This window comes from Diorhabda sublineata, chromosome X, assembly GCF_026230105.1.
Source record: "Diorhabda sublineata isolate icDioSubl1.1 chromosome X, icDioSubl1.1, whole genome shotgun sequence".
Lineage (NCBI taxonomy): Eukaryota > Metazoa > Arthropoda > Insecta > Coleoptera > Chrysomelidae > Diorhabda > Diorhabda sublineata.
The window spans coordinates 3,185,547-3,208,184 of NC_079485.1; the positions used below are offsets into that span (position 1 = coordinate 3,185,547).

General features: G+C 30.6%; 3 protein-coding genes across 4 annotated transcripts in view; 2 read left to right on the forward strand and 1 right to left on the reverse strand.

The window, feature by feature from the left end:
- Positions 1-3,597, reverse strand: part of LOC130451219 (myosin-VIIa) — a 59,660-nt gene extending 56,063 nt beyond the window's left edge. Inside the window, exon 1 of the mRNA XM_056790097.1 lies at positions 3,344-3,597. Within this exon, the coding sequence (XP_056646075.1) occupies positions 3,344-3,371 (28 nt within the window). The 5' untranslated portion in view covers positions 3,372-3,597. The remainder of the gene's footprint in view (positions 1-3,343) is intronic.
- A 416-nt stretch (positions 3,598-4,013) lies between these two features.
- On the forward strand, positions 4,014-11,022 carry LOC130451824 (ribosome quality control complex subunit NEMF homolog). Of its 2 annotated transcripts, none has more exons than XM_056791109.1 (14): positions 4,014-4,228; positions 4,280-4,451; positions 4,562-4,898; positions 4,997-5,160; positions 5,708-6,085; positions 6,206-6,435; positions 6,516-6,758; positions 7,217-7,351; positions 7,468-7,775; positions 8,152-8,299; positions 8,721-8,881; positions 9,780-9,904; positions 9,985-10,241; positions 10,737-11,022. In XM_056791109.1, exons 1-14 carry the CDS (start codon positions 4,173-4,175, stop codon positions 10,933-10,935), a joined length of 2,913 nt encoding a protein of 970 aa, XP_056647087.1. In that variant the 5' UTR covers positions 4,014-4,172; the 3' UTR covers positions 10,936-11,022. The 2 variants fall into 2 exon arrangements, with proteins under 2 accessions (XP_056647087.1, XP_056647088.1); XM_056791110.1 differs by having other exon boundaries at positions 4,032-4,228; positions 8,155-8,299.
- A 1,674-nt stretch (positions 11,023-12,696) lies between these two features.
- Positions 12,697-21,646, forward strand: LOC130451667 (myrosinase 1-like). The gene is made up of 9 exons (XM_056790827.1): positions 12,697-12,836; positions 12,896-12,984; positions 14,953-15,153; positions 15,351-15,740; positions 17,216-17,310; positions 18,587-18,859; positions 20,357-20,491; positions 20,580-20,683; positions 21,418-21,646. Exons 1-9 carry the CDS (start codon positions 12,787-12,789, stop codon positions 21,542-21,544), a joined length of 1,464 nt encoding a protein of 487 aa, XP_056646805.1. The 5' UTR covers positions 12,697-12,786; the 3' UTR covers positions 21,545-21,646.
- The last annotated feature ends 992 nt before the right edge of the window (positions 21,647-22,638 follow it).

The following is a 22,638-nucleotide window of genomic DNA, read 5'->3' on the forward strand; positions in this document are numbered from 1 at the left end:
AACTGAAGTGAAGAAAAATAAAATTTAGCATCTAAATGATGGAGGGCGTTGGGGAAGAGGGATAAGGAATTACATTAAAATGATTGTCCCGATCGTTATTTGAACAGAACTCTTACGTATGTGAGCAAAAAATATTATTTATTTTGAGTCAAGCTGTTGGTTAGAGATTACCGATAAAAAATGTTAATCCCGTTACTTAGGATTTATCCCGGTATAACATTATCAAACATATAGTTAATTGTTATTCTTAACAGTAAATATTTGTTTATGATAATCTAGAAACGATTCGATTACATATCAATAAATCTGACCGCGCCACTGGTTAATAGACACGTGGCTGTTCACCGGTTACACCATACTGTAATATAATGAGTAGTACCTTTAGGGCAGCATTAAAATGAAAGATTACATATTTGGGAACGAGCCGCACGAACATCTGCTATACGCTATACGACACAACCTTTAATTTTAATCTTAAAAACTAGATAACAGGTGATTGAGTGTCTTGAGCTACAATAGCCCCTCAAACTTGATTTATCTTGCTTTTACATTTACGTTTCAAAATTTATATTTGTTTAAAGAACGTAAAATTTGTACATATTGAATGCTGTAATTTTTAAAAATACTATTAAAACGTTGTTACTACTAATTTAATTGATTCATACTCAGTAATATGAATTGTTGGTCATTGAAACTTACTCGTTATGAGTGCATACCGGGTGGATAAAATGAATTGAAAAAAATGCTTCATAAACATAGTAAATAAATATTTGAAAAATCTTTAGTCTTTACGACAGCGATGGATGGTAAAACTTAAAATCTGCAGATTTTTTTAGATTCATATATTTGATAAGAGATGATCAAGTTTTGGCCTTCTTCAATAAATTCAACTGTTTCTCGGACATTCCATAGAACTCACAATAAAAAAAAATTATGAGACTTGTACTAAGACCGATATATTGTGATATCATGGCATCATGCGTAATAATTATCACCCTTCAATTTCTATTGTGGAAACTTTTTCTGTCAGCTCCCTCGAAACGCTTGCCGATTTCTCTTTCACACTCAAATCGTCGTAGGTACTTTGAATACAGAAGTCACGCAGTGCAACATCTGATAAATATATCGGATGATCCAATAACATCACTCGAAGATTGTTCTATTTTCAGGTGTCATATTACCGATTTTCCTAGTTTAATTATCTATTCTTCTCAGTCCATTTCTCTCAACGTTATTTCTCCTAATATTTTTTTTACTCTATTATTGACAAATTATCCCAAACTTACTTTTTCCTAATTTCCATTATTTCTAGTTTTTTCTAATTCTTACTATTACTCGTTTTGAGATCAAAATCTATAATACAAATTATTGTATTTTATATTCTATTGTACAGTATGGTGCAAATGAAAGGAATAAATTCGTTATTACGTAAACTAGTGACTTTAGGGGAAAATAAAGGAGCCCGTCTGAGTAATTGATGTCTTAAGAATTATTATTAGAATATATTATTCATTAAATACATCGAAACCTAAACTAAAGACTCCAATTGTTTCCCTTCATCTAAAATACAATGAGAAAGACGTGTCGCGAACTCTTCTCGAACTTTCTCTATAACTTCCGGAGTTATTTGTGTAACCTCAATACCTCTACTTTTTTTAGGATCAAAGATATTTCCTGATCTATATTGTTACACTTTTCAAGTATCTGCATAAAAATAAATCAATAGGAGTCAAATCAGTTGACTTAAGTAGCCATCCTATTGTTCCTCTTCGACTTATCTAGCCAGTTCGATACAAGGATCAAAAAGTTTTGAAGAAATTCTAGATATCGAGGACCTGTCGGTTTCTTCGAAAAAGTATAGCCCAGTACTGATAATTTTGACAAAGATAGACAACAAAATATCATTGAACTCAAAGAAAGGACACTTATTGAGGTTCCATGAATAGCTCCGGAAGTTATAGAGAAAGTTCGAGACATGTCTTTATCAATGTATTTTAGCTGGTAAACAATTGAAGTATTTAATTTGGGTTTCGTTGTATTTAAATGGATAATACAATTTATCCAGGCATATTTATATGGTTGAATAGATATTAAAAATACCTTATAAATAATGTATTACAACACCCACATTTCCATTTAAAAATTTTAGCAATGACGAATAATCAGTATAAAAATAAAAATTGACGGGTTTCAGGATTTTCCCTTAAGTCGTTGTTTGACGAAATAACAGATTTATTCCTTTCATTTGCACAATACTGTATATATTTTTAATTAATGAAATAAATTCTTATTATTACATCAATGAGTTGTTTAATATCTTAAATTAAAGCTCTTTATAAACTTGTTACACAATAGGTAATTAAACACTTACCTACCACAATATTTGTTTAGCTGTTAAATATTTATTCCCTTAGTGAATGAGTAATTTAAACTTTCTACTACAATAAGTATGAATCACATTTTTGAAAGACTTTCCGAGGCACTAACAAAGATGATGAATCAGAAATAGTTCATAGAATTTTAAGAATTTACAGGCAACTCAAGGCGACATTAGATGATTATAGAAACGATCAGTGTTTCCATCAATAATTAAACAAATAGACCAAGTAGATGTTGTTGATATAATTATAATATGAGGAGAATAACTCTAAGAATCACACTATATAATGAATTTCACCGCTAATATTTATTATCAAACAATAAGCAAACAGAAAGATAATAATAATGAGAAAAAATAAAAAACCACTCAACTACCGTGAAAGACTTCATAAAATTGAGTAGAACGTTTATGTGTCACCAAAAATGACTAATAATGAAACGAAAAGGGCGAATGATTCAAAAAATTACACAGAAGATCAAAGATATAAAATAAGAGGTTCTAATTACTTTGTAGATAACTTAAAAAAACATATCCCATATCAATTAACAGATTAATAATAAAATAACTTTTCAAAGAACTCTCGATTTTTTACTACTATTTTCTAGAAATTTTTAGAAATGCATAACAATTTAAGTGTCTATTCGGGATATTATAATATTCTAAGCTATTTAGTAATAGGAATCAAGTTTTGCTTTGAACTATTTTTTAGTAATTTCGTACCAAATTGTTACTGTCGAACAAATGAATGGATGTGTAAGACCAATGCCTATTTGTCACCAGATGGATGCGACATATCTATAAAATTTAAAAAATATCTAGTTTTAGTCAAACTAAGTGTTTATAATGACAAAATTATATCAATTCACACACCAATTTTGCTAGCATTCGAAGCATGCAAATATCAATAATAGGTTGTCTCACTTAAGGGTGGTAGCAAATAATTGTTTCTACATAAAAACTTACCCGTGGAGGAAAAATCGAGTTCGACCATGTTTAATATTTATTCCAAGAACATTCTAAGGTAAATTTTCATTCATGAATTGTCTAAAAACAAAACTACATAGCTAGTTCATAGTCCACGAGTAGAAACAGAAAATAAGTACGGATACACACAACAGCGATAACTGACTGACACCCAAAGATTATTTACTCGACATCCCAATTACAAATAACTTGGAACTTCGTGTTTGCAACCTGGTCCGTAGAATCGAACGAACAGATGGTGTATTGTTGGGTGCATAAATTTAGGTTAGAAGGGAAAAGTTTGGTAGTGTCTACTGTTCACTTACAGGACATTTATTTTGGATATACCTGTGATTATTATAAATACATAATCTTATAGTTATTACAATCTTCAGATTAAAATTATACATCTGTGTAATGTATCAATTTAGAATATTACTGAAAGAGAAAAATAATTTGCCCTAATTACGAGAAACTATTGTATATGTTAAAGTACTGAATATTATTACGACATTCATGTAATCAAAAACCTATATTGGGAAAATTTCAAGTGAAAACATGAAAAATACATATCCAGAGTGGAGTGATAATGGATTTATGAAATACTCAAGCTTTGAAACTTCTAGTAACTAGTAACTTCTAGAAGATAATAATTGTCAATGTGGAGGCCACAAAACTAAATGAAGAAGAAGAAAGAGGTCATTTTTTGTACATATTGTACTTATTGTACTTGTACTTATATACCAAAATTTCAAAGAAATTACATTGTGATATGTCAACATTTTTCATAAAAGCCCATTATCTCAGAAAGTTTTGAAAAAAATTCACAATGAAGACTAGATTTAATACATACGATATCATATGTATTACAGTAGAATTACAAAAGTAAGGTTGAATATTTAGATTATTGTAACCATAATATTCTTTATGTTTTAGACTTATTGGAATGCGAGTGAATAACATCTATGATATTGATAATAAAACTTATTTAATTAGATTACAAAGGAGTGAAGAAAAGCAAATTTTACTGCTAGAATCGGGTAATAGATGTCACATTACCAATTTTGAATGGCCAAAGAATATTGCTCCCTGTGGTTTTAGTATGAAGGCAAGACATGTTTTGTTATTAATACATACATTAGAATTGGACATTCCTTTTATTAGATGTCAGAGTAATATTACAATTTTATACAAATGTATTTATTTCTATAATTTTAGATGAGAAAACATTTGAAAAACAAACGCCTGGAATCCTTGAGTCAATTAGGAACTGATAGAATAATAGACTTGCAGTTTGGAAGTGGAGAAGCAGCATATCATGTTATTTTGGAACTTTATGATAGAGGAAATATAATTCTTACTGATTATGAATATATAATTTTATATGTACTTAGACCTCACACAGAAGGTGATAAAATCAAATTTGCAGTAAAAGAAAAATATCCTCAAGGTAGAGCTAGGGAGGGAGGTATAGTAAGCAAAGAAAAATTACTGGATTTATTAACAAAAGCAAAACCTGTTGATCAGTTGAAAAAAGTTTTAGTTTCAAATTTAGGTAAGTACTTACAGATGATAGCCATCAATAGAAAAAGCAAGTGATAAAATTACCAACAGTGGACATAATATATTTGTATCACAAATTATAACTTTTAGAATATGGTCCAGCTGTATTAGAACATGTGTTACTAAAGCACAATTTTCCAAATGCTACTAAGATTGGTAAAAGTTTTAATCCTACAGAAAGTATTGATGAAGTTATGGATGCAATTAGAGATGCAGAAAATATATTTCAAACTGCCAGAGGAGGTCAAACTAAGGTATGACATTGAATTAATAATGCGTGGTAGCAATTAAGAAACTAAAAAGTGAAATATATAGTTTAAAAAAACTAAAAACGCCTTAAAGCACATCAAACTAAAAAATTAGAAGTAATTTTTAAAATAAGCTTAAAACTATAATGAATGAAAAGTACTAGTATTAATGTGAACAAAGTGTGGAGCGCTTTGTTCCGTACATCAATTATGTCTAACTATTTAGTTTGAAGTGCTTTCAAACCGTGTTTTTTAGTTTTTTTTAAACTATTTTTATTCCTCTCAGATTCCCAGTTGTACAGTATAATTCCACTGCTCTAGGTTTAATTAAACCATTTTTATTAACAATATTTTTGCATCACCCTTATACAGTGTAGAAATAGTGAGTGGGCATTTAATTTTTCTTCTTAGCTATGTTCTGGCATTCAAATATTGTCTGTGTTTTGATCCGTTATATTATCTTTCAAATTGAGATCCTGATAAAATAATCTTTTCCATTTAATTATTGTTTGTAAATTTTGATTTTTCCATTATGATTCATTTTTATTTGTAGGGATATATTGTTCAAAAGAAAGAAGCTTGTCCAGTATCAGAAACTAACCCAACAGGCGAGTTCTATTCAAATCAAGAATTTCATCCAATGCTCTTTGAGCAGTACTCATCAATGCCTCACAAGGAGTTTCCAAGTTTTAATGAAGCAGTTGATGAATTTTTCTCTTCTTTGGAAAGCCAAAAGATAGAATTAAGAGCTTTTCAGCAAGAGAGAGATGCAATGAAAAAGTTAGAGAATGTTCGAAAAGATCATGATCAGAGATTATCAGCTTTAGAAAAGACACAGACAGTTGATAAACAAAAGGCAGAATTAATTACTAGGAACCAGGAATTAGTGGAAAGGGCAATTTTAGCTATACAAACTTTATTAGCAAATCAAGTGAGTAATATTTTTTAATGTACCTACCTTATCATGCCGTGAAAAAGATATAATGAGCTCCAACAGTTCTCATCTATTTGGTGTTTTAAAAAATATTTCTCAATTACTCTTATCCATTAGATGTCTTGGGAAGATATATCAGATATGGTTCAAGAAGCAGCATCAAAACAAGATCCTGTGGCGAAACATATAAAGAGGCTGAAATTGGAAATAAACCACATCAGCTTACAATTATTTGATCCATATGCTGATCATTCTAGTAGTAATGGATCTGATGAGAATGATGATAAGCTACCTCCTATGGTTGTAGATATAGATTTGGCATTATCAGCGTTCGCCAATGCAAGAAAGTAAGTTTTTATTGACTATAGAACATGTGTCCTCGCAATAAATTGTAGATGCCATATTCTGTTACCATAATCTTCTTTAGGTATTATGATCAGAGACGGTCTGCTGCAAAAAAACAAAAGAAGACAATAGAATCCCAAATTAAAGCATTGAAATCTGCCGAAAAGAAGACTAAACAGACATTAAAAGAAGTCCAGACAATAACTAATATCAACAAAGCCAGGAAGACATACTGGTTTGAGAAATTCTTCTGGTTTATAAGCTCTGAAAATTACCTCATAATTGGTGGAAGAGATCAACAACAAAATGAACTTATTGTTAAAAGGTACAGTAGTATTTCTGATGGCTAAGTGTGAATTTTTAAAACCATTAGTGATATTCATACTCACCACTCTGTTTACTACCACTACATCAACATAGGTATACACTCTGTGGTCCTTCCAGCTTGATATGCAACAGCAATCTATGAAGTGAAACTGTAATCATGAGTGTTGATGAGGGGTAATCAATATACAATTGAAGATATGAGATAACAAACACACCATATTATATAATGTTTGTCATAAGTTCACAAAGAGATATTACCAGTATAATCAAAAAATTTGAATTTTTGGTTTGGCATAATTTTCATAATGATAATAAAAGAAAATAAATCAGAAGTCCATATAAAACTAGTATTGTTTCTAATTGTTTAATGCCGTTTTTGAAATTATTTTCGCCAAAATACTTTTAGTGAAGAGATCTGTACTTTTGAATAAACTAGTATTACAAAATATCTTTTAGATACATGAGACCAACTGATGCTTATGTACACGCTGATATTCATGGTGCAAGTAGCATTATCATAAAAAACCCAACTGGTAATCCAATCCCTCCAAAAACATTGAATGAAGCTGGAACAATGGCTATATGTTACAGGTAGAAATTAAAATTCAATTTATTTAGTCAACACTCCTAAGTTTGAATAATTTTGATTTGTAATATGGTGTCATTAATGACATTTCAAAATTTTATGGAATATTTAATGATTTCAGTGTTGCATGGGAAGCAAAAGTTGTAACAAGTGCCTTTTGGGTTTGGGGAAACCAAGTCAGCAAAACTGCACCAACTGGTGAATATTTAACAACCGGTAGCTTTATGATCAGAGGCAAAAAGAATTATTTGCCCCCCTCTCATCTTGTTCTAGGATTAAGCTTCTTATTTAAATTAGAAGATGGTAGTGTTGATAGACATAGGGGAGAGCGGAGAGTTTTGACTGCCAATGAAGAAGACGTAATGAGAATAGCTGATAGTGCGATGAGCAAAGATGAGGTAGAAGTGGAGATACTTGATGAAAGTGATGGTAAGTGTTATCTTAACATTTTATTCATTATATCTAAATGTTTTATTTGTTAAATAATGATAATATTGAGTTGTGAAATTGTTTACAGATATTGCATATCATATTAAGATATTTACAAAAGTATTAAGCCAAAAATTTTACATATATGTTAATTAACAGCAGCATATCTAAACATTGTTTGTTAAACTATTTACTTCTATAGACATTTTTCAAAGTAATATACTTGTGGAAAAAACTATGGAATGTTTTGTTATACCATAAATTTCAAAAACCACACTATTAAGATTACATTTATAACATAATTTTTTAAAGTTCTATTACATGTAATTTCAACAATATAATATAACTACATAATTAAATACAATTTATGTTACAGAAGACGAAGAAGCTAAAACATCAATTAATGTTGATACAGGTGAAACAGTAGAAACTTTGGTGCCAGAAGAATCAAACAAAGAAGATTCTAACATTGAAGTTACTTTCCCTGAAACTCAAATTAATGTTCAACACTCTAATGATGATAAGTAAGAAACAGAACTTTCCAATTTTTATTTCTTTATGTATTTATAGAAGAATTAAATATGTGTGGTTAATTAATATCACATTATTACTCTATATGTTCTGAACCTATTTAGTGAAACTCCTTTTGAACTATTACTAGTGATGCATCCAGTGCAGTGCCCCTTTTTTATATATATTTTTTGGTCTGTGAGTAAATAAACAAGTAAAAACCAGCACTCGATAAACATAGGAAGTTGTTTTAAATAAATTATAATTTGAAATTAAAAGTTAGTGGGTCAGGAAACTTCGACACGTATCAGTAGAGTTTACTTTTGGATCTGACACAGTTCAAGTTCGTTTTTGTTAACAAGGTCATTTTAATATTAATATTGATTTTTAATAACTTCAAGTAAAAATTGATAACTAAATGTGCTATTTTTATAGAACCTTAGTAGCCCAGTCAGCATATGATTTTGAGAAAGAGCCTGAAGGGGAGAATGTTATATATCTAGGTGATGATAAACCCATTTTCATTAATCAAGGTTTGAAAACCAGAAGTAGAGGGGACAGTGAATCCCAAAATAAACCTTCTAAAAATGAAAGAGGTAAATTGTTTGAATTTTTTCTTTTTTGATATGGGTAGTGCCTTTATATTTGTCAATTATTAAGGGACATTGGAAGATGTTTCTATTCTTCATTTTATTTTTGATAAAAATCAGTGGAGTACACAAAACTTCCATTTGAGTTACCAACATTAAAAATTTTCAATTGTATAGGGAAAACAAAAAATAGGAATTTTGATAATGCATGAATAATTTTTGACATTACCAAAAAGTTTATTTAATAAAGTAATCTATATTTCCAACTGTTTATTATTTATTCCAATTTGAAACAAAAAATAGTCTGTCCAGCTCAATTCCAAATGACATCAAATTTAATGAAGAGTTAATATATAAGCGATGGTTAGTAGGAAAATAAATAAATGTTTCCAGGTTACGAGAAGAGAAGAGTAAAAAATATATAGAAAATAATACTGGTACTGGGTAATTATGATTTCAAAACCAGATTATTTGAACTTATATTGTTTAGAATAACTTTCTTTTACCAAAGTTTTAAAAACATTACAATTAGTGAGTTAATAGAGTTTTAAAAACTTCATAAAGTTTAAAATGTTAATAATTGGGTGCTATATGATATACTAGTACTCCTTATGAGGCTGGATGCATAAAAAATGGGACAAAATAGGTTTGACTCTAGAAGCAACTCTGATTTCAGAACTAAATATTATTTCTCATTCTAAAAGACTTTTCTAAAATTTCTTTAATATTTTTTAATATGAAGTCCTAATTTATGTTTTCCCTTGTACATTGTTTAGAAATGTAGCATTTTGACAACTCAAATGCTAGTTTTGCATAATATATAAATTTTTATCAGGAATAAAATGGATAACGAAAAGTTGCAGATATTTTGAAGTCTGTAAATAATTTGCATTATTTTTTATAGTCGACTCTAAGAAAGAGAATAATAAAACTTTTAAAAGAGGTCAAAAAGGAAAATTGAAGAAAATTAAGGAAAAATACAAAGATCAAGATGAAGAAGAAAGAAAATTAAGAATGGAAATATTACAGGTACTATAACTCCCAAAAAAATGTTACAAAAACTATATTTTTCATCATAATATCGACTAATTTATATTTTTGATTTTTAGGCACCTGGTAATGGTAAAGAATCAAAGAAAAACAAGAAAAATAAAGAAAGTAATACCGACAAAAATAAAAAACCCGTACCAAAAGGTCCAAAACAAATTGCTCCTAAACAACCATTAGAAGAGGTTGATGATGATGATACCACTGTTCAAGCAGATATTGACATGATAGATGCCTTAACTGGCTATCCTGTTACAGAAGATGAGCTACTATTTGCAGTTCCTGTTATTGCTCCTTATAACACTTTGTCCAACTATAAGTATGTTGCAGTTTCAAAGTTTTTTTAATCTTTTGAAATAATATCTACAGTAAATCTTACTAACTGCACATGAAAATTTGAGGAAAATTAGGCAGTGAGAATAATTAGTAAAAATCAGGAAAAATTGATTTAATCGGGAACTTAATAATGACAAAACATTAATGTGTAAAAAGAAATATATCATCAGCAGCATGAAAAATCTTTAGCCTCATGATAAAGGCAGAGGTTAGAACTGGAACTCGCCTATACTTCAGGTTAATAGAAGCAAGTTAGGGATCAATATTCACGATATTAGTATAATTAATCCCCATTTTCAGCACTCCAAATATATTCTGGAACATTCTAGATAATTTGATTGGCTACTTCTATTACTGTTTATTAGGCAGCTTTTATCCTACTCGTGTAATCACACCCTAAAATTATCTGTGTATTTATGCTAAAATTGAATTATAATCAGATGTGTAAATGAGTGTGAATTCTTTATTCTATTTCTAGGTTCAAAGTTAAATTAACTCCAGGAACTGCAAAACGTGGAAAAGCTGCTAAAACGGCTGTTGCTATTTTCCTCAAAGACCGTACTATAACATCTAGGGAAAAGGACCTACTGAAGGCTGTTAAAGATGAGCAACTAGCCAGAAACTTACCTGGGAAAGTGAAACTCTCCGCACCTAAACTACAAACTATTAGAAAATGAATATGTATTTATGTTGTTGATGAAATTCATTTATAATTTTTTGAAATATGTATTTATATTGTTAATAAAATTTATTTGTAGTTTTCATTTGTATTTCTTAATTTCTAATAATGCCATTTGCCACCCAGTTAGCATAGTAAATATACCTCGATTAATACATATTTACAAATCAGGGCTTAGGATGAATAAGGAACAAAATATTGAATATAAATCGTGTTTTTGACTGGATGGTCAGGGCTTCTTCGATTTTTTTTTAATATCGACAAAGAAAATTATAAAAGAAGGAAATATCGAGCACGTTTGCCTAGAATGCATGGAACTTTAATACAATTGCAAAGAAAGCGCAGAATTCCACTCATAATAGAATCGTACCAGTAAGTTAGAAAACATACAAGTACGGCATAATTTTGATTTTTTAATATTAAAGAATATCGCAATGAATTGGTGCAAAAAATAGCATGGAGGTGTAAGTAACTATCAATTACATTTCAAATTTCCTTTGTATTGAGGTCAGGGCTATTAGATCGCTATACTATTACTTAGATTTTGATCTCTTGATGGAAATTATGAATGATTCTTGCAAGACGACAATGGCGTGAGTCTTCATATTAATACCATCCAATATTATTACTGATCTGACATCATATGCACACTTTCCTTATATACAGAAATACCCAAACCTTTCGTTAGCTTTTCTATATATTAGATAAAACATTACTTTCGACCTATACTAATTTTCTTTGTCTTAATGACCTCTTGTACTGCTCTAGATGTGATGGGGCTTACGGAGCCTCAGTTGCAGGTACTCAATAAGTCATCTCATTATTGCTTCTTCTTAATGCTCATGAAAACTTGGAGAAACGAAGTAGATTGAACAATCTGTACTAGTTTCCATCAGTTACACACCCATGGGCCTGAGATGATTTTTGTACTAGTGAAAAGCACAGTCTTCGGTGTGAGATTATGATATTGGTGCACCTTAAAGTAATTTTACCAAATTTACTTGTTTCGCAGAGCAGTAAGGAGTATTGATAAGCCATTATCAATCTTAAAAAACACTTTAATATCAAGTTAATATCTTGATAAGCCATTATGTATGGATTTCAAAAAAATTACTTAATTTCAAGTATAAATATTGAACGTCAACAAAATTTAGTTAAAATTAAAAAAGAAAACTAAAATTTTTTTATCAACAGTTTTAGACAAATAAATCATGGACTACGTTTTAATACGGAGTGTATTTGAGACAAAGGAGCATTAGGAATTCTGACTTAATACAAGGAGCTGAATACTAGTAGGGAAAAATCCGGAATTCTCCTATATCTTATGATATTTCTGCTGTTTTCTTCTAAATAAATCGTCTATCTTGATACTATTTTGGGGTCTCTACATTGTAGGCTTAAGTAGTTCCTACTTATATTTCTTGGTTATTCCGATTCCATTATTTTCATGAGTCATGTCCCCAAAAGCTTCAACAGTAAATTAAGTATTTTTGAATATGTTAGAAAAAGCAAATTCAATTCAAAACTTGTTGAATAATTGGAATGACGTTCAAAACAATTGAGACACGAAGCTTTATATCTATTCTAGGGACCGTTTAGCAGATGAATTTAATGAATTCATATTTTTAAAAACTTATATTAATATTATAATTGAAATACGTCAATATCCACACTCCACATCTTTGAAACTTGATTAAATCTTCAAAAAGATACTTATCAATAATAATAAGAATGTTCCATTAGAATATTCTGAAGTGTCTAATCAGATAAATAAAATATAAATATTTAAAAGCGAAGCAAATTTTATGCTAAGTTATTGTGAGTTTCTACATCGAATCAGAAGACTAAAATGTATAGTTCATTTGGCAAACTTGTGTTTTTGGCTTTATTACAAATAAAGTAGGCGATTTACTTTTATTATTCATAAGAGAAATTAATTTTGAATTGATTTATTGCAGTTTAGCTGACAATGACTATAAAATAAATGATAAATTATTCCCTGATCATTTTATTTTTGGCGCTGCTACGGCTGCTTACCAAATAGAAGGTAAGTTATATTAATTTTTACTTTTCCGAAGAAGAGCACACAGTGAAGAATAACAAACTCTTAAATTCTAAAAAAGGAAAACATTTTTACTGTCACAATTATTTATAATACTTTGAAGACTGTGAGTTAATAATAACATTTTAATAGCAAGTCACTGTAGTGAACAACTTAACCGACACCAAAAACGAGTTTAAAAAAATCTTCACCGAACAATACATTCTTTCTTTTTTGAAAATAAGGCACCTAGTTTTATAGCCTTTCAAATAAAATTAAAGGAAAATAATACAAGAAAGCTTTGTTATATAAATCGGTGTTGAAAATTTATTCTTATTGATGAGTTTGTCATAGTACGAGATTGGCACTAATAATTTTGAAATACCAGAAAACTACAAGTTTTTTTAGAAAAATTTTGTAAACAAACTTTCCAAAAGTGAGAAGCTTGAACCTAGTCATCTGTCTTATCCTCCATCTTGAATAACCAGAAATGACAATATCCGAACCAGGAGAATTTGGTGGACTCAAAACATTTTCTCGTAGAAATTCAACTGTCTGATCTGCCTTATCGTGGTGTCACATTAATCCCCGAATATTGACCGACTCAAGAATTGCAGGTGAGCATTTTGTGGTGCACCATCCTGCTGTAACTGTACGTTGACTTCAATCTTAATTACCTACCTTTTGGAAAAAGTTAAACATACGCACCGGGTAACAATTGTTTCCACATGAAGATGACCATGTTAAATTGAGCTTACTGTTACGGATATAACACAAACAGTTGTCCAAGTCGCTTGATAGGTGTATATTGGATCTTCTTTGACCATACGTCATTGCTCTTAAAGGACTTTCATGCTCAAATGTCCTTAAACCGATCTTGAAGTCAAGGTAGTTCATATGTCCTCTTGACATATTTATATTTCTATGGCAACTTGGATGCGCCACAATTCGCTCTGTGGTAGCAGCGACTCACTGCGGTCATAGCTCACTATTTTGGAGATAGTACTTAAAAATTTTCCTCCTCTAGCTTCGTGACATCTCAACATCTACACAGCGGTCCTCATATGACTGTTTGTAGTCTACAAGAACTTGCTCATGTAGATATAGATTATTAGCATCAAATATCATATTATTTGCTGTTAAATGTTGGATTTCAATGAAATAAGGACTAAGATGGTATTAGATTGAGTCTGTTACTGAAGGTTAATAAATAACATTTCGGAAATCTTGATTAGGTTCGAAATCATGGTCTGAATATGTTCTAAAAGTATTGTGGCATTTGTAAACTGAAGCAAGTAAACGGGTCATAGTCAAATTATGAGATCCTTCATACATTAAAACTTTTCTTGAAAATTATTATTCCGGATCAGATAGATGACCTGTCAGTTGCTTTTGGATCCTAACTCAGAACCAGATTTTTACCCGAAAATCTGCAAAATATTATTACATTCATTATGTTTGTTAATTATACATTATTAAAAGAATTTACGTAATTCTTTTTTTAGAAAAATTGTTTATCATTTATTTTGTTATCATCTAATTTCAAGTTTGGAAAAGAGGAACACTTAATTATACATAATGAGTTACGCATATTTAATATTTTAAAATTAAAGATATGAACAAAAAAACATACTCATGGTTATCAACACTTTATATTTATATTTTTTCAGATAAAAAAATATTTCTAATTTTCATGAAACATACTTAATTGTAGAAGATTATGATTATATTATAATTTACACGGCACGTACTGAAAATGTCTTCAATAAAAAAATAGCCGCAATCATTTCTTAGGAAACATATTTATCTCTATTGATAGACTAACGTTTTAATAATCAGAAGTGACTGTACTTTGCTTACCTTATCTATAGACGGGCAGCAAAACTGGATTGTGATTCCTAGTCCACTGCCAAAATATCACTTTCTTTACTTGCTGCTTTAATAAGTTAACTAATCTTATATTACTCCTCCTAGGTGGATGGAATGAAGATGGAAAAGGGGAAAACATTTGGGATAGATTCACACATGAATATCCTCAGTATATTCTTAATGAAGATACTGGCGATATCGCTTGTGATTCGTACCATAAATACGAAGAAGACGTGGAAAAGTTAACATATTTAGGTGTTAATCATTACCGGTTTTCTATTTCATGGTCTAGAGTCTTGCCAAATGGTAAATTATTAAATATTCTTATAATGAGTGTCTATTTTTGATAACTACATTTCAGATCTACTACAAACACAGATTTATGTGGCTGTAAATTATCACTAAATTCATAACTTCTATTTTTATATCTTTTCAATTAAATTTTTTGAATTTTTTTGCACTATTTCTATGTGGAATTTACAATCTGATGGTGAAAATTCTAGGATTTTCGGACAATATTAACCAAAAGGGAATTGCTTACTACAAAAACTTAATAGCCAAATTAAAAGCTAACAACATCGAGCCGCTTGTGACTTTATACCATTGGGATTTGCCACAAAATTTACAAGATTACGGTGGTTTTCACAACGATAGTTTTAACCAGTGGTTTGCTGATTATGCCAGAGTATGCTTTGAAAATTTCGGTAAAGATATTAAATATTGGATCACTTTCAATGAACCCAAATATGCCTGCACTGGATACGGCACATCCACTTTTGCACCTGGAGTGAATATGCCCGGCGTTGGAGAGTATAAATGTATGCATAATTTGCTCAAGGCACATGCTGCTGCTTATCACGTTTATCAAGATGAATTTAGAAATGATCAAAATGGTAAGTTAAATAGCTATTTCCATATTTCGACTCATCATAATGACATTCTTGTGAATTTTAGTTTTGGTGTCAAAACGATATCCTATAATGACTTTTATTATTAGAGTAGGTACTCAATATTAGGGTGTAAAATATATTTCGATGGCAAATAGTTTCCATTATCCAGCGAAGTCCTTTTCCATTCCATATACACAAATTCTTTATTCGTTATAAATCATTTATAAAATGTTACCGATATCTGAGGATTCTTGAGCACAAACTGATTGAATTTTCGACATTAAGAACCTTAATAACATACTCTATTTTATGCAGTATACAAAACCTTGTGACTATGAGTATTTAAAAAAATTTTTCCTACTAAATATAGATACGAATATTTTTTCACTCATTGGTTTATAATTATTCACGGTTCGTTGTTAATACTATTTTTTTTCTTTGAACAATTTCACATTTGAATTTTTGAAAATAATTATTATATAAAATCAAGAAATGTAAAAGGATTGGGAGACTATGGAAAGATTTAATAATGGAAGTATGAAAGAAACATATGAATAACTGGGAGTCATTTTTACAGGAGAGAGAAAAATAGATGCGAACAGATTAAGAAAAGCCAATAGAATATATAGGTATTATGCTCTAAATAAAACAATTTTTGGAGAAAAGGAAATAGGCGAAGACATAAAAATCAAGATATTGATCTCCATAACCTATCTCAATATATGGAAGCTGGGTAACAGAAAGACACAGAGTAGAACAGTGGCAGCAGAGATGAGACAACAGCATGGAAAACGAGAATGGATAGGATGAGAAAAGAGGTAATTATAGAAAAGCTCAAACAGGAACCAATAGGAAACAAAATAGTTAAAAGATGTTTAAACCAGTACAGACACGTGGGACGAAGGGACCACAAATCCTGGTAAGAAAAGTGACAGAAGCAAAAAGACATGAGTAAAGAAGGATAGAAAGACCCTGGAATACTTTGCTACAACAAAGGAAGGAAAAAGAGTGCAGTAACTGAATGAAGTAGCAAAAGATCGGAAAGAGTGGATAAAATGAATAAAAGGAGAAGGAAAACTAAAATCTCAATATTAGGACACTGGAAATGGCATAAAAAGTTCCGGAGAAGAAATTTTATTAGTTCCAGTTGTTATTTCTTTGCTTCTTCTATCAACTACTGTTATTCCTCTACACCCTTTAAACTTTTTATATAAAATTTTTATACTTTTTTTGTGTATGCAGTATCATGTCTAGTGAAATCTCTTTCCTTGTAGATACTTAGTAATGAAATATTAGCTCCTTCCTCGTACTTCGGGAGAAATACTCTTTTCACAAGTTTCACATGTTCACATAACAAATTTCGTTAGGTTCAAATTATAAAGTTTAATTCAGAACCTTGTAGTATCAATTGTACATAAATACTCAAAATACCGTTAACTACATTTCACATTACCATCTCATTGCATTTATCGTTTTAGGAAAACTTGCAATAGCAAATTCTATTTCTGGTTGCCTACCAGCAACTAATAAAACTGAAGACGTAGAAGCAGCAAATCGGGAAATGGAATTCACGGTAAATATTCACAAAACCATAATATTAAAAAGTTTGTGAAATTTGCTTATTACACTAAAATTTTATATTCCGTTTAACCAATAGAATAAACTAAAAAATAGAATAAACTAAGAGAAAATAAGAGAATAAATGTTTTGGATGTACTGAGTGATACACGAAAGAAAAAAGTGTATTTTTGTTCCTAAGTTCCAGGTATATTTATCACCGTTGAATAATAATTAAAAGAAGAAATGAGGGGAGGCTTTCGCCCTATTTATATTTAAAATTGTGTTTTAAGGGTCTGTTTTTTTCAAAGTCGGTGTAATAAAAACTAAGTTTTATTTATTCATTCAATTCAATTATTATATTAATAGAAACACCAATATTAAGGAAAAAGTAAGGGTAAGGGTACATGTACTACGTATAAATAAGCAGAAAACGAAATATATGATAATAGGAGGGAATCCATAAAAACCATCAGTTGACATTGGAAAGATACTGTTTTTAAGAGGTAACCCAGCCCAATATCTGAGGATAACAATTACAGACAAAAATACAGAAATTCAAGAGGTGAACAAAAAGAAATTGGAATGGCAGCAAGGTAGCACGAGTCATAAAAGCAGGGTTGAATTCCAAAATTATCAAAAAAAAAAAAACGAAAACAGGAGTTTATAAAACATTTATTCGTCCAACAGTGCTCTACTGTTCCGATCTATGGATATTGTCGAAAGAGGCTGCAGATAACCTGAAGGTGTAGACAAATATTAAGCAACATTTTTGGAGGAATTCTATCTGATAGAAGTGTCTGGAGAAGAACAAATAAAGGAATAATGTCCGGTCAGGATTAACCAACAATTACCCATGTAAAAAATACTTAACAGGTTAGATGAGTGAGACACTTCTCCGGAATGAATAATTACAGAATACCAAAAAGGTATTAAAACCGGGGAAAGGGGGAGAAGGAAGTTAGGGACAGAAAGAGGTACAGGACAGGAAAAAATATTTAATAAAGAAGATCGAGCTAACAATATCAAGAAATTCTGAAGCCATATATAACCATCAATATATTTTCCTTATAATCGTACTCTGTTCATGTAGTGTCGATTAGAATTTAAAAAAATATTCCAGATCTGGTGTCATTATCTAATTTTTGCATTTTTGCTCTTCTTAATATTTCCACATTTGAATCCAAAAAAAAATTAGGACAAAGTGCTAATTTTAATGGGTAGCTTATAAGCAATTTCTAACAAATAATATTGATAATTATCTCTTAAATTAAATAAAATATTATTCATAGTTGGGATGGATATCGAACCCATTGTTTTATGGTGATTATCCAGAAATCATGAAATCCCGTGTAGCTTATCGTAGTGAACTAGAAGGCTTCACAGAATCTCGTCTTCCTACATTCACTGAAGATGAAAAAGCTTTCATTAAAGGTACCTCAGATTACTTTGCGGTAAATACATATTCCACCACTTTTGCCGCAGCTGCTCCCGAGCCAGAAATTGGAGCTCCTAGCATAGCTTCCGATTGTGGAGTTGAAGTACAATATGCTGATGATGATCACGTAAGTTAACAAATTCACCCTTCCACCATTAATAACTGAATCTTCTTAAAAACTATACTTCTCCAATACAAGTTAGTAGTAGATTGTTTTAACGAAATTCCCAAGGAGAAGACTCTGCTTAGATCTACTTCTGTAGAACCCTCGCACTTTCTTGTTTAGCTATAAATCTAATAACGGTTTCATTGCAGTTTCACATAGTGACATATCAGGCAAATATTTAGAATATTCGATGACACACAAATCTCATTGTGTTTACAATGAGAATAACAAAATAATCCGTTTTTGACAGCTTGCTTTACCTTACCACGCCGCTCTATAACTAACTCTGTGTGAGCCTGGGCCTACTCAACAATAGACTTCCATAGAGTTCTTTTCCTTGACTTGTGACACCATCTGCATGGTTAGTAGATCTGTGACATGGTCCAGCTATCTCATTTTTGGCCTTGTTTTGCTTTTGTAGGATGTCACTCATATTAGGGTTATATCCGATTCACCATTTATTTTCCATTCTCACTCCTCCATATATTTTCCTTTTCTTTCGATCCTTCTCAATTTTTCTTCGTTGTACTTCATAAGCGTCGATGTTTCATCACCGAATGCAAGGGTCCTAAGCATCCTGGAAAACTTGGAATTTGAAGAGCATCCTGGAACACCTGGAAAATTCCTTCAATTTGTTTTTCAAAATGAAGCCATATTTATCAATGAATAGATCAATAAAATAATTAAAATTAATCAACTTGGAATTTCCATAGATTTGAAGTGTCTTGGAAATGATTTTGTCCTGGAATTGTTCTGGAATTTTTTTTAAAAACCTGTAAGGTTTTTCAAAAACACTAGTATAAGACTACTGGACGAATAAGAGGTTTCGATCTGTATATTGGCAGCGCAGCTCAAAAGTTTGCTCTTCAGTCGATTCAGATTTGTAGCGTCGCTTCTAGATGGATGTTTGCTTTGTTGTATATCAGATTCCCAATATACTTGAAGATTGTTACTCCTTTAAAGATTCTTATTGCAAGGTCTATGTGTAAGAATATTTATACGCTGAAGTGATTATATACTGCATTTTACTTTCATTTATCATTAGTCCGACCTCTCTAGCTTTCTCTTCTATGTCTTCTAACAACTCCACCAATCTAGTTTCGCTTTCTACTCTGTTGGAAAAAATACTCAATGACAGAGTGAAGAGTAATTATAAAAAGTTTTGTTGATAGTCCATCACCTTGCCTCATCCCTTTATTGTTCTTGAATGTGTCAGTTAGTTGGATGTCTTTCAACTTGAGCCTTTAAATTATCCATGGACATCATTATTAAATTTCTCAGATTTCTAGACACTTTCAGGTCTTCAATTGCCTCTGTGGATCTGCTGATGATATCAAAGACTTTTTTTAAGTCAATAAAGGGCGATGTCTTGTTCGTTACATTTGAGACACTGTAGTATCATTTGAAGCTTAAGGTTGTCTTAAGACAACATTAAGACTAAACCGTTTTCATTTTTAGAAATTTGATGGTATGACCTATTTGATGGAATGGGTTACAGAACATTATAACAAACCAGCTATTATTATTACCGAAAATGGACTTGGGTTAAGTTCAAATTCGTTAGAAGATGAGGAAAGAATTCATTTTATTAAGGTAATATTTTTCCGCATTGATCAAAATGTAGCTGGTGATATTAGGTGATATTATTGTTCATATAATTAATCTCCAATTTTTGTTTTAGAACTCAATGAGTCGTTTCAAAGATGCTCTCGATAAGGGTATTAACGTATTTGGTTACACTACTTGGAGTTTAATGGATAATTTTGAATGGACTCAAGGATACAGGTAGCAGAAATAACATTTAGTAATTCTATAAAAAAAATAATCTCTCAAAATTTTTTCCATTCACTGATTACAATAGTGAATGAATTTGCAGAAAAGGCCATCTATTTAATATAAGTATAGTAAATTCACTAAATCCATAGCCTTAAAGTTATTTTGAGGTACTTTTTTGCGTAGAATCCGAATTCAGCCCTAAGATAATTTCAATCCCATACATTTTTTTCTTAAAGAAAGGTTTCTATAGTGAATAAATTTGTAGATAAAAATCATCCATATAATATAAGTATAGTAAATTCACTAAATCGATAGCCTTAAAGTTATTTTGAAGTACTTTTTCGCCTGGAATCCGAACTCAGCAATAAGATCAAACTATCACATAAAATCTAGAAGTACAAAACACATCTATTAAAGGCTTTTATATCGCCAACAATTTTTTTCCTAGGGAAGGAGGTAAGTAACATTTTCATACTTCATTTCTTGAGATTTAATTCATTTGGATCTGGATTTATAAAGTAAAGTTTCCAGCTTTTCAGCTGCACTTAATGATCCGAAAAACTCTTGGGAAGGAATTTTTATAAGGAAATACCTAACACACGAATTTCTATCTCAAATTTACAATGATAAGCCGTTTCTGACATAGCATTCGGATTCCACGTGAAAACTACGTTGGAAATTATAGTTCATTTTCCCAAAAAAAAAAATCATTTGACTTCGATTACATAATTTATATTTTTCAGCAAAAAATTCGGCTTATATCACATTGACTTTAACAGTCCCAACAGAACTAGAACAGCCAAAGCCTCAGTTGAATGGTACAGAAACGTAATTAAAACACGTTGTCTTTTGGATAATTGTGAATCTTGAATGAATTATGTATATTGTACAGATATTTTATAAAATATTAGTATTTCAAATTTAAGCAGCGTTGTTTTTTCCTGTTACAAAAATAAACCTATTTTCTCATAATCTTTGTTTCATTAAAACCATCAAATATATCGTAATAGAAATCTTAGGTAAATTAGATTAAAGCTACAGTAACATAACTGATATATGAAGGGGTGAAAGGACTTTTACATCAAATCATTAGATATTTATATCGGAATCTTGATATAAGTATCCTGTTATTAAAAGGACTTTTATAAGAAGTAAAAGACATTATTTAATTACAAATCCGTATTATCAAAATAATATCCTGTACAATACACGTCAAGGTCAAAAATATGTATGGAAAACAACCTGAACCAAACATGTAATTAAAGTATAATAATAATATATAAAGTGCAGAAACAAACAAAATGAAATAACTTCATTATTTCGGTCATTTCTCAATTTTTTTGGATTCAAAAACTTGTAATATATCATTTAATAGGTCCTTTGATTACACTAGCTTACAAAATTCAACTTTTTGCCGTGACTTATGTGGTTGGTGGTGTTCACTTGTTATTTGTTCTCAACAAATCTACCCTCTAAATTTTTTAAATAGCTTGAGTTACTTCATGTGGTACCTACACCAAATTTTCACTCATTTGAATATCTAAATTACTAACTTCATTAGTAGCACTGCAAAATATGCGTAAGAAACCCCGTCCCCTTAAGTATCAACCTCTGAATAAATCCCCGGATGGATGCGAAGCAGGACATTACAGCACCCCCTGTCATTCCAGCATGTCCCCGTCGTCTTGTTAAAAGTTAGCTCCGGTGGTTATACACTCTTGTCTACGTGGTTGTTCTATCGTCGTAATGTGTGTGTTTCACTGCCTCGCGTAAATCCTTTCCAACCTACTTTGGTAATAAAAGATCTGATCCGAGTGGTCCTCTATAGCTGTCCGCAGTATATAATTAGGCACTTACTTATGAAGTATGGAGTTACCGTGTCGGGGGGTTATGGGTTGACTCGAGTCCTAGATATTTTTGAGGTTTTTTGTTTTCTTTTTTGTGGGTGTGGTTTGGCACTCTTC

Bases quoted from the DNA above. Each gene is read 5' to 3' on its own strand.
- LOC130451824 (XM_056791109.1), top strand. From the start codon at position 4,173: ATGAAGACTAGATTTAATACATACGATATCATATGTATTACAGTAGAA. The intron at 5,161-5,707 runs GTATGACATTGA...TTTTATTTGTAG, and splicing joins CCAGAGGAGGTCAAACTAAG to GGATATATTGTTCAAAAGAA. The intron at 7,352-7,467 runs GTAGAAATTAAA...TAATGATTTCAG, and splicing joins ACAATGGCTATATGTTACAG to TGTTGCATGGGAAGCAAAAG.
- LOC130451667 (XM_056790827.1), top strand. From the start codon at position 12,787: ATGTATAGTTCATTTGGCAAACTTGTGTTTTTGGCTTTATTACAAATA. The intron at 18,860-20,356 runs GTAAGTTAACAA...TTTCATTTTTAG, and splicing joins AATATGCTGATGATGATCAC to AAATTTGATGGTATGACCTA. The intron at 20,684-21,417 runs GTAGCAGAAATA...TATATTTTTCAG, and splicing joins GAATGGACTCAAGGATACAG to CAAAAAATTCGGCTTATATC.